This window comes from Urocitellus parryii, chromosome 13, assembly GCF_045843805.1.
Source record: "Urocitellus parryii isolate mUroPar1 chromosome 13, mUroPar1.hap1, whole genome shotgun sequence".
NCBI classification, from domain to species: Eukaryota; Metazoa; Chordata; class Mammalia; order Rodentia; family Sciuridae; genus Urocitellus; species Urocitellus parryii.
Window position 1 is genome coordinate 58,109,235 of NC_135543.1, and position 12,965 is coordinate 58,122,199.

The window sequence follows — 12,965 nt, forward strand, 5'->3', positions numbered from 1 at the left end:
ATTTAGCAAGGCCCTGTCTCTAAATAAAAAAATTAAAAGAGTTGGGGATGGAGCTCAGTGGTTGAGCACCACTGAGATAAATCCCTAGTACCAAAAATAAACAAATCAACAATGAAAACAAAAGAAAAACAATTAAGATATAATCCATATATCTGTTCCTATATATATGTATTACTTTTGCATTAATTGACAATTTTAGATCATCTTCATCCCCACATAGTAAAACCCTTATCCATTTTTTCTAACCCAAAAAATTTACTAGTCAACTTTGTGTCACTGTACTTTTTCAGTTTTCCTTTCCTATATAAATGGAATCATACAGTGTTTATAGTGTCTCATGACTGGCTTCTTTTATTTAGCATGATTTTTCAGGGTCCATTAGTATTGTATGATGTATCACTACTGTCCACCAGCAGTGGAAATGATTTAGATTTTTTTTCACATCATCATCAACATTTGGGTTTCCATCCTGGGAGGACAGGGTGCAAGGAAAAGCCAGTGTGTCAGAAAATGGGAGGCTCCTGTTTCCGTTTTATTTTATCTCATTTTATAGACAATGTGTCTTTCTTGGAAATACAAAAATCAAAAGAACTCCTAAAACTTTATCAGGATAGAGCTGTCCCAAGTTTCAGAGTTGATGTCACTGTAACTTTGATAGCTGAGGGTCAGTGCCTTGACTTGACACTGGTCTCTAACTTCCAATGAATTATCTTGAAAATCTTTCATTAGGAGCTAAAGCTCTTTGTTTGCTCCTTTATTTGATGGCACTGTCTATGTAATTATGCCTTTTCCCTCTTTCTTTCTTGATTTTATAAATATAATGTACTCTGGGTAACATTTTTCAAACTTCCAGCCTAAAGAATCCTAAGCTACACAAACTTCTTTCCCTTATAAACTGCCAAATCTGTTATATTTCATTAAAGCAATAGAAAAGGGATTAAGACATACCCTTTGGCAATTTTCACTAAGTGTTACTAAGTAATGAAGAGGTGGCCACTCATCAAGCTCTGCCTGGTATCATACCACAATTGAGACATACCCTCTGAAACTCCCTCCTCATGCTACAGTTCACATGTAGGTCAGGGAACCCCTGTGGATTGCTCAGAAAATTCACTGAATTCAGTGAGGAGTACACACTATGCCCTTCATCAAGTGCTTTGTAATCAGAGGACAAAGGAAAGGGTTTTAATAGTAGCTTGGGAAGTCTGTAATACCTTCCTAGATACTTAAGAGATATGTTAAGAAAATACATATTTTACTAGTTACATTCAGTCTTCGTGCATGTTTTGTGTGAGGTGCTTACACACATATTGCATGGAAGGAAGAGGTATAAGAAGTCCTGACCCATCCCTACTGTTCTCCCCTCATAGCATTTTTCTTTATTATCCCTTGACACAAATGTGTCCAGGTCCTCTTGAGTAGTGACACTGATTAAAAAAAGCTGTCTCTAACTTTTCCCTGATCTTTATGAATTGGCGTCCACTTTAGAATATTCCTTGCCTATCAAATCAAAGATTTTTGTGAAGGCAAGATATAATGTATTTGGTGACTTTGGTGCCCTCTAAATAGCAGTTCCATGTCTCATATGTATTTCCATAAATGGAAAAGGAATCATGAACTGATTTGTAGCTCAATTACTAACCCAAGATCTAAAAGGCAGAATCTCAGGACTATTTACTTGATGGTTGAGGATCTCTGTAAAATGCTATCCCAGTTATGTCACTGTGTCAAGGCTAGTTACATTCCGTAACACCAACATGAGGTTGGATGTTATGTAGGCTGCAAGCATTCGCAGCACATGCTGATTCTTCTTCTCAAACAGCTGTTTATAAGAGGAACTGAATGAAGCCAAAGCTCACATAGGAAGGAAAGGTGATCTTGGTTTACTAATTTTTTCTTCATAGTTTCATATTTCATGGGCTTTCTGCAGTTAAAATTCATAGAGTTCTTTAAAAAATATTTAAGACATCATTACAAAAGTGCAAGAACATTAATGTCATAACAATACTACCTCAGTTTGATTCTACTCACACCTGCAAGTCTTTGTTTCTCTTCTTCAATGCTTGGTTTGCTGTAGGTTCTGAATAATGACAAAATGATAGCCATAATAATCATGTCAGTGAAGTAAGAGATGATTTTTATTTGTACAAAGTGCTTCCAAAGAATGAATCAGTTCATAAATATTCTTTGTGAAAATATTGATACTTAAATTAATATTTGGAAGAAAAACTTGTAACCTTTAAAAGTGTTATTTTAATTACTGGTGCTGAAGACTTTGACACTCTTCCTAACTCTCTGGTTCAGCCTTTAGAAAAATTCAATAAAGATGTGTTTGAAAGATGTGTGAAGCTAGTTAAAATTTCGGATATTGAAGTTCAGACTGATTATCAATGTGTCTTTTCTGCCTGTGGAGCTGTGGGCAAGGTGCCTAAGGATCTCTGGAAGAGACTGCTGTAAAGGCTGGTCCTACACATCTGTATCCCCTGAGTCAGTGAAGGATTTTTCTTTTCTTGAACATATTTTAGAGAATTGCTCTCATTCTGAAAATATATCAAAATTGCTTCCTGGCCTGTTTATTTATTTTTTTAATAAATAAAAATTTATTTATTTATTTATTGGATGGTCTTATGTCATATCTGCATTTCTCCTATAAGATGAAGGTCATCTTGGAATGAGCTGTGATTTAAGAACTTTCTGTGTGGAAACAATTTTGACTTGATAAAAATCAATGGCACGAGTCATGTCTTAGATAATCTACTTCAAATTTACTGAACAGTGTTTTCTTATGTAAACCAACATTGAATCAACTAGGTAAGGAAGATTACTTTTAAGGATAGGAAACCATTTGTGGAAAATTCCATGCACATGCTATTCTAATTCTCATTATGTACATTATACACACAGGTTAGTTTTAAACATCATTCTTGTATGATTATCATTCTACTTACTTTAATTATTTTATTATGAATTTAACTTAATTATTTTTATTTTTTTTAATTGATTTAATTTTGATACCAGGTATTGAACCCAAAGATGCTTTACTATTGAGCCACATCCCTATTCTTTTTTATTTTTATGACAGAATCTCACTATATTGCTAAGGGGCTTGCTATGTTTCTGAGACTGGCCTTGGACTTGTTATCCTCCTGATACAACCTCCTAAGTGACTGGATTACAAGTGTATGCCAGGCTGCCTTGCTGTACTTCTCTTTTAAATAAAATGATGTTCAAGCTGGATGAGTGGTGCAAGACTGTAATCCTAGTAATCACAGTGATTTAGGAGGCTGAGACCAGAGGATTCCAAGATTTGAATTCAGCCTGAGTATCTTAGCTCAAGTTTGAGTTCAGCCTTAAGCAAATTATCAAGATATATCTCAACATGAAATAAATAAAATAGTTGGAAATGTAGCTCAGCAGTAGATTGCCCCTGGGTTCCATCTCTAGAACCAAATAATAGTGATGATGATGATGATGATGATGATGATGATGAAGATAACATCCTCATATTTCCAGGATGCAGACACCAACATGAGAACATGAGAAGGCTGTTGCAATTTCCCTTTCCTAAAGGCCCTACCTTAACTGCATGAATATATTACAAGTATAATGTTTTTTGGATTACATTAAAGTGCCAAAAAGTGGAAGGAAACAGGACTTTGTCCCTGACAAAATGATGTGGATAAATTGATAGTATCATTTATACTATGCTTTCCAAAATTAGCATGATTTATACGTTGAGCTATGCTGTTTAGGCATCAAAAATTTCTTATTCTAAAACACTTACTCCAGTTACCCCAAAATACATTCATCACAAATTACTGTCCCAACACTGTCAATATTGAGTCATCCATAAAAAGAAACCCAAAAGAAAGCTCTAAAGAGCCCAGAGCCCTTTCTGAAAGTAATGTGATCTCTTTATGCTTCCATAATGGCATGTTGAGATGGAAGTGCTGTGGCCCCCACAAAACAAATGGCTGGGTTGCATACATATGTTTTTGTTTTTGTCTTAATTCTGAAATACCAAATATTGACACTGGGCAAGAACTGTACCACTGATCTGTATCCACAGCCTTGTTGCACATGTATCTATGTTTAGGCATAGTCCTGAGGAGACATTCAGATATGCAGAAAAGAGCTAATGCAGTGCTTTCCTTTGTGTTTTCAGCCTGTGGAAATTTTATAGAGAATATAAAATGTTTAAAACTTGATTATTTATTATTAACCACTCTTTCTAGATCTTTATTTTTATTTCTTTTTAGAATTTGTTGGGCAGTTATTGAGTTCCTTATTTTTTCTACATTTTTACTAAGATTGAATGACACCATTCTGAGAATGCACAGTGAGTGAAAGAGAACACCTATCCAGTTTGCACATATGCAGATACTTTTTCCCCTACCATGTCAGGTATTTCCCAATTTATTGGCATTATTACAGTAGTAGTATTGATGAATCTCCAAATGAAAAACGAGATTAGTTGTGTCTTTTGCACAACTATTCAGTGTTCTGCTCTGAGCTCTGTAGATAAATGCCGAATGAAAGAGGACAGTGGGTATGTGTCTAGGATCACAAACAACTAGGAATCACTCAACCTTAGATAAAAAAGCTTTTACTTCTGGTCACTGCTTGGCAGGTGGTGGGAAGAGCTGGCCAAGCCTGCTGCTCCTAAATAGCTCCTTCCCACACTCTGTTTCCTCCACTGAGCAGAGGTGAATCACAGCAGGTCAGTGATGATCTTTGAGAAGTGAGGTGAGGCTATGAGATAGCCCTATTTCCTTATACAGACTCTTTCCTTATATAGTAAGATAAACTTGCTGAAAATTAAAAATATATATTTTCTCAGTTCTTGAGCTTGTTCTATGTGTGGTATCTGCTCATATCCAAGCATGAATTTATACTAAGTACTTTTAATAATATTACTGGGAAGATAGATAACAGCTATTCTTTCTGTCTCCTTACACTGGGAGTGACATTAACACAATGGAATGCTAGAATTTATAGATCCATTTTTATTCCTACGAATAGCCAAGTCATTGGTAGTAGCCTGTAAATTGCTGGTTACTTTCAGCATTAAACTTTTTCTACATTCAAGTCAAGATGAAATATCACATGAGGGAAGAAAAGAGAAAATTGGGGCAGAGAGAGAACAGTAAAACAGGTGTGGGTAAAATGGAATTGCTTTCCAAATGAGAATATTATGGTTCACATTTTGTGTTCTCAGTTTATAATACTCAAAGTATTTTTAAGGACATTTTGTTTGCTTAAAATTCAGTTACTCCAATGAATATTTAAATATTTTACTTGGTTTGAAATCTCAGTTATTAGAATGCTTTCATATTTATAGTAGTCCAATTTTTAAATGATTTGGGGACATGGGTTTGACTGGAATTGGTGTTGGCTTGGATCTGGAATATCGCCAAAGGCTCATGTGCTAGGCAGTACAGCAATGTCTACATATTTGTATCTATATTAGTGGATTAAGTGATTGGATGGATTAATGGTTTGAATAGACGACTGGGTAGTAACTATCAGGTGGGGCATGGCTGGAAGAAGTAGGTCACCAGGAGCTTGACCTTGGAACTTTATCTGTTCCAGGTCCCTTCTTCATTTTCTGCTTCCCAGCTGCCTTGCCCTGAGTAGCTTTCCTCCATCATGCCCTTCTTCCATAATGTTCTACCCTACCTCAGGCCCAAAGCAAAGGGGCCAGCCAACCATGGGCTGAGACCTCAGAAACCGAGCCAAAATAATTCTTTACTCCTCTAAGTTATTCTTGTAAGACACTCTGGTCATACTGGCACAAAGCCGACTAACACTATAAGACATGTGTGTGGTTGAGTAATGGATGTAAGGCACATCTGTATATGTTTGTGTGTAGATGTGTGTTTGTATTCATGTACATACATGTGTGCAAGCAGGTGTTAATGTACAAATATATATATATAAATGTTGACTAGTGAGTGTTTAGTGCATAGTGTGCATGTGTCTATATGTGTAGGTATATGTGGTTATATTTACATGAATATTTATATGTTATGTATATGAGAGAAGTGTATATTATGTGCATATGATAGTATATGTACATACTATTGTGTGTTGCGATTCTTTTTGTTCTGCAGCATGTACAATCAAAAGTCTCTAATGTGAGGAATGTTATAGCTATGACAGGATCCAAGAGTTCTTGTTGGTTATATTTTAGAGCATTACCATCTCAATTTTCCTTTATGATATTGCAAAATAGAACATCAAATTATGAAATAAATGATCTGGATTTTACATTTAATTAAAAATATTTTATTTGTTGATACAAATAGACAACATTTTTTTCTTTTTTTCCATCAGGCAAGTGATTTCAGAAAGGTAAATTTTCATTCTGAAGACCACACTAATTTGAATAGCATTAGTGATCAGGTTTGAACAAAATTTTTAATTCATATGAGTTTCATTACTACTTTGACATGGTTTCTTTTGTTGTTTGTTGTAGTAGTGGTACTCATGATGTTAAGTGACATAATGACTGGAGATAATTTTTCAATTATCTGAAAACAGAATTAAGGAAAAAATTATTTGTGCATAGGCTGGTGAGCTAAGAAAATGTCTTTAGGTGTGTGATGTCTTCCTTTTAGTGTAAAAGGAAGAATTAGATTTTTAACTCCAGGCCTAGTTATTTTGAATGGGTAAAAACTTCTAATTCATGTTTATAAGCCCAGAAATAATTAATTGCATCATCTTCATGTGTCCTGTCCATAACTTCCTTCTTAAATGCATACTTTGAATTAGAAAAGAGACCAAGATGCAGGGCAGTACAGAATTTTGTGAACACCATATATGAAAGGCAGGAGAGGCAAGATTCTTTTTCTGCCCATTGTTTACTACATCCTTTAATAGAAGGTCATCAGATTATAAGAAAAAATTGTGAAATGCTACTGTAATTAATTTTATTATATTTCTTCTGGAAGTATTAATATTATTATTTACTTAATGATTTCTGCTCTATTGTGTCTATCTTGTTATCTTTCAATTCATGTTTTCTATTATCTACTGTTTTATTCTTTGACCATGGGTTAATTTGATTTGTATTTTCTGATTTTTCAATATTATTTGACTTTATTAAAAATAATTTTAACTTCTATTAAGACATCTCCTAATTTAGAAATGTCACTACATTTTCATAATTTTGATTGTGTCCAGACATATTTAATTTTTAATTTCATCATGATTCAAGAATATACTTTGCTTGGTTTCTATTCTTAAAATTTTGTTATTTTTTGTTTAATTGTCCCAAATAATTCTGCCTTCTTGATGAATGTTTGATGTTTATTTGAAAATAATATGTTATCCTGTTGTGTGGAGTTACTGGAGTGTATCATCAAACTTTTTATGGTGTCATTCAAATAGTCCACTAATCCACTTCCTTATTGATTTTTTTTTCTGTTCATTTGCTTTATAATTTATTGAGTGAGGAGTATTTACTTCTCCTATTGCTCTTTTCCTTTCAGATTTTCAGCTTTCAGTTGCTACATTTTATTGATTGATTGATTGATTTTTGGTACTGGAGATTAAACTGAGGGGAACTCAACCACTGAACCACATCCCCAGCCTTATTTTATATTTTATTTAGAGAAAGCTTATTACTGAGTTGTTTAGCATCTCACTGTTTCGGAGGCTGGCTTTGAACTTACCATACTCCATCTCTACCTTGCAAGCTGCTAGGATTACAGGCATGTGCCAGTGCACCCAATTATTTTAAAAGATTTTGTTTGGTGCATATACATTTATGTCTTCTTGTAGGACTGAATCCTTTGCTATTATGAAAGGTGAAACATCATGATTTTAAAAGGTCATAGTAAACTACTGTTTTGAAAATGATAAATTAACAAAATAATTCCTATAAAAGTTTGTGGGATGTAGCAAGAAAGTGCCTAAAGAGAAAAGCATAGCATTAAAGCTGGATGTTAATAAACAATGATGGCACATCAGGAAGTTAAGTTTCCTCCTTAGAATCTAGAGAAAGAAGATGGATTTGAATACAAAGCAAACTGAAGAGAGAGAAAAATAATAATTAGGAATGAAAAATAATAATTAGGAAGTAATCAATGTAATCAGAAGATTTTTTTTTGTAAAAATCAATAAAATCGATGTACCCTTAGCAGGACTGAATAAGAAGAGAAAGAGTACATATTACCAATAGCAGGATTAAAATAGGAACTATCAATAAATATCTAATAACTATTAAGAGGATAATAAACTAATACTAAATGTCCCATACACACAAATTGGACAGATGACACAAAAATAAGAGCAGGAATAATTTCTTGCAACAGACATACTAATAGAATTTCTGAAAAATTTTTTTTCTAAAAAAAATTTAAAAAGATTTTTATCAATTAAAAAATTGAATTTGTTGCCAGGCATACTGGCACAAACCTGTTATCTTAGATACTTAGGAGGCTGAGGCATGAGAATTACTTAAGCTCTAGAGTTCAAGACCAGGGCAGGCAACATAGCAAAACTTTGTCTCAAAAGAACTGAATTTGTAAATAAAATATTTCAAAAATCCAAATCATACGTTGTTGAACTGAATTCTGTATAAGTTAACATTCATTTCTGATAAATACTCTCAGTAAATTAGGAATAAAAGAGAATTTCCTTACACTAATATTTCATTATGTGTTTGTTTTTGCAATGATAGGGATTAAGCATAGGGCCTCCTGAAGTGTAGGCAATTTCTTTACCACTGATTTATATCCCCAGTACTAAGATATTCATAAAGTCCACATACCTAATGGTGAGATTTTTTCCTCACGATTTATAGAATGATTTTTCCTGACAGGAAAGAGACACCCCATCCAATATTATATTGACAAATTTAAAAAATATATTTATTTATGTATTTTTTTAGTTTTAGGTGGACACATTTTGTTTTTATCTGGTGCTGAGGACTGAACCCAGTGTCCCATGCATGCTAGGTGGGCACTCTACCACTACCCACAAACCCCAGACCTATATTGAAAATTTGCTTGTGCAATAAGACTAGACTAATAAATAAAATGTATTTGTACATATTAGAAATCATGAAAAATTGTATTTGCTGAAAAATGAATATCTAAAAAATCAAGAAGACTCCCAAAATATGTTACAACTTATGAGATTAGCCATGTTTTTGTATCAAAGACCAATATTCAAGGTCAATTATATTCTGATTCATGTGAAATGAACACATGAAAAAATTAAAATTAAGTGACTATCTAAAATAGAAGCAAAAATTAAGTACATTTATCTAAGAAGATAAATGAAAGATCTACATGCTGAAAACTACAAAACAAAGTGAAAGACGTGGAGATTTAAGGAAAAAGAGTAACACAAAATATCCTTGGATCCAAAATCTCAGTATTATTAATGGTACCATTATTTTCATTGAGAATAGATTCACTGCACAAGCAATGAAAATCCCAGAAGGCTTAAAAATATGTTGGCAACTTTATTCTAAAACTTTGATGGAAAGGTAGGAGAATCAGAGCAGCCAAATACACTTGTGAAACAAAGAAGTTAGAAGGTATAAACTGCCTGATTAAAAGGCTTACTAGGAATAGTATTCAAGATAGAATGTTTTGGGTAAAGGTGCCACACATGGACCAATGGAATGAATAGAAAGCACCAAAATAGATGCAAACAAATATGTCCTGCTGACTTTTGACAAACATACAAAGGCAATTAGAAGGATGATGTAGTAATAATTGACTGTTTCTATGCAGGAAAATGAACCTAGATATGAATTACATACCTTTTACAGAAATCAACCCCAAATAAACTTAAATGTAAAATATAAAATGGTAAATGGTTAAAATAAAACCTAAGAGAAAATAAGTATGGCTTTGTATTTAGTGATGAATTTTTAGGAAAAAAATCACCACAAGCACAATCTCCACAAGAAATATACTGAAAAAGTAGATTTTATCAAATTTAAAAATGTTCACTCTGTAAAAGCACTGTTCCAAGAGACAAGAATTAGGTTAAACTGGGAGAAAACATTAGCAAGCCATGTATTACATAAAAGTTAGTATTGTGAATATATAGACAACACTTAAAACTCAATCATATAAAGCAAATAATCCAGTTTGATGTGCAAAAATTTGAGCATGAATATCTCAAAAGAAGATATGCAAACATAAAAACATTGTGGATACTATTATTATTAAGAAAATGAAAGTTAGAATCTCAATAGAAATGAGTATACCTCTATTAAAATGAAAAAAAGAAACATAAAAATATCTAATGCTGTTGAGGATTTAGATCAACAAGGATTCTCCTTCAGTTGACTTGAAAAAGCACCAATTGCCAAAGGTGACACAATCTGAGAGGAAATGTATAATGTGATAGTCTAACATAATCTAACATAATATATATATATATATATATATATTTATTTGTGTTATATATATATTATGTTAGATTATGTTAGATTATCACATTATCTAAAAATCTAACATAAAATATAAATATGAGTTCATACTAATATAAGTCTTTCAATGAGAAGAAGCAAATCTTTCTCACTGAATAATCTGAAATTATTTATGTCAAAAGTGTAGTAAATAGAAAATTACCTTTAGAATATGATAGTCATAGTTGGTGAAATCCACTGATGGATCCTTATTAATGAATATTTGCATGCTTCAAAGTATTGCTGAGCAGTTACTATATTGTTAGTTACTATAGTGGTATTAATGTATATCCACAAATTCACTGCTATTCTACTTCCAGAAGGTGGGGTTTAATTGGCCTCCCCTTAAATGCCAGCATGGCTTCATGACTCAATTTCAATATATGCAACATGGAAAGAGGAAAGTAACACTTTATAGTAGTTAAAACCAGCAGCCACGCTCTTGACTGTTGCTAGCCATCTATGGGCTACCTGTTGGCTGCCACACATTGAAGCCTATTGAATAGGAGAATTTGGTGTCTGGGAATGAACAGTGGACATTTTATTTGACAGCTGTGACTTTTTATGAGCCCTATTCAAGCTCTGCCAAAGGTCCCACATAGCACTGGAAATGGGGTGACCTGCTGTAGCTACATAGCCCCTCTTAAATGGGAGTGATCTGCCAAGATGCCAATCAACCTGCTGACTGCAAGACATCATGATGCAAAACTATGCCCTTAAAATCTTATCCCTGCCTTTGATGTACTTCCTTAAATAAGCCACTGGAGCATCTTCTTTTGTCTAGCTCCAGCACCCATGTGGACTAAATCTATCAGGGGCTCTGCTTTTAAAAATATATTTCTGACTCTTGGTCTTTTGTTCTTCACTAATATTCTAAACTTTAAGTTTTCTTGTGGCTTACACCCTCCTTGGAAGGGAGAACCCCCCGGTGAGATGCTGACCATCACCCCATACTTGACCAAATAGTTGTGGTTAATTTCTTCAGTGATACATCCTATACATATGTTGTGATAAAAAGATCATCTCAGCTCTATACTCTTTATCCCCCAGATACTACATACAGCCTCCTCCAGTTAGCTGATGGTACTCATCAAAAGATCAAGGTCATGAAAAACAAGGGGCAACTGAGAGACTGCCATAAATTATCAGAGATGAAGGAGTCATAATGACTACTGCAAAACAATGCCCCTCCTTTGCTGCTGTGAATAATGAAACTGAAACACACCAGGAATGTAAAATAGTAAAACCCAAGTTAATTGTATAGTTTAGTTAATAAAATTCTACCAATAATATACTCCCTCTAGAATTCTTCCTAAAATCAAAAAATATTTCATATTAATTTCTCAAAATGGAATAAAGCAGGAAGGAGAATAAGAAGTGAAAAACGGGAAAGTGGGTATGTTTACAGAAGCACAATTCACAATAGCTAAACTGTGGAACCAACCTAGATGCCCTTCAATAGATGAGTAGATAAAAAAGGGATATATATATATATATATATATATATATATATATATATAATATTCAATTACTCAGCAATAAAAGAGAATAAAATCATGGCATTTGCAGGTAAATGGATGGAGTTAGAGAAGATGATGTTAAGTGAATTTAGCCAATCCCAAAAAACCAAATGCTGAATGTTTTCTTTGATATAAGGAGGCTAATTCATAGCGGGATAGGTAGAAGCAGCATGGGAGGAATAGACAAACTCTAGATAAAACAGAGGAGTTGGAGGGTAAGGGAGTGAGCAGGGGTTATTAATGATGGTGGAATGCAATGTACCAAAGTACACATAATACGAAACTAATTGGTGTGAATATACTGTGTATACAACCAGAGATATGAAAAATTTTGCTTTATATGTGTAAGAATTAAAATGCATTTCGATATATATATATAATTTCTATTAAATGAAGGGAAAAAAGCAGGAAGGGGAATTTAGAATGAAAAATAAGCAGGTGGGTATGATTCTGTTTTGTTTTTAGTAAGACATTCTGTGAAGTTCTTATGGTCATGACATCTGTCTAGCAGAGCGGAAGAAATAAAGCCTGGGTCATTTAAATGTCCAAGTCAAAAGTCCAAAAACAGATAAACAGCAAGTATAAAGAAACTGAGGTGAGACCATGACATATTTAAGACAGAGCAGAGGGGTAAACTGAGCAGGGGAGAGAAGAGTAAGGATGAGGTAAGAGGGAAGCGCTGAGGGAAAGGGGGTATCCAGTGTTTTAACCATGGTGAGGACTTTAGACATTACTGTTTAAATAGGGATGATTTTTCATGTTTTAAGCAGAAGGTCAAATCTTTTCATATTACAGAAGAGACATGAATAGCTCAAGAAAAAGAGATTTGAAGGAAAGAGGATTTGATAAACCATTGCTGGCTTGAAGGTAGAACACAGGAGAAGGAATGTGGGGGTGGGGGGGGCACATAGGCTTCAGATACTGAAATTGGACCATGACTGAAAGTGAACAAAGAAGCAGAATCCCACTCTTATCATAATAAGAAAAAACTTTCTAGCAACCTCAATAAT

General features: G+C 33.7%; 1 protein-coding gene across 1 annotated transcript in view; it reads right to left on the minus strand.

The window, feature by feature from the left end:
• Positions 1-1,714: 1,714 nt before the first annotated feature.
• Positions 1,715-12,965, minus strand: part of LOC144249966 (spermatogenesis-associated protein 31E1-like) — a 107,231-nt gene continuing 95,980 nt past the window's right edge. The window contains exon 7 of the mRNA XM_077792205.1: positions 1,715-1,822. Within this exon, the coding sequence (XP_077648331.1) occupies positions 1,715-1,822 (108 nt within the window). The remainder of the gene's footprint in view (positions 1,823-12,965) is intronic.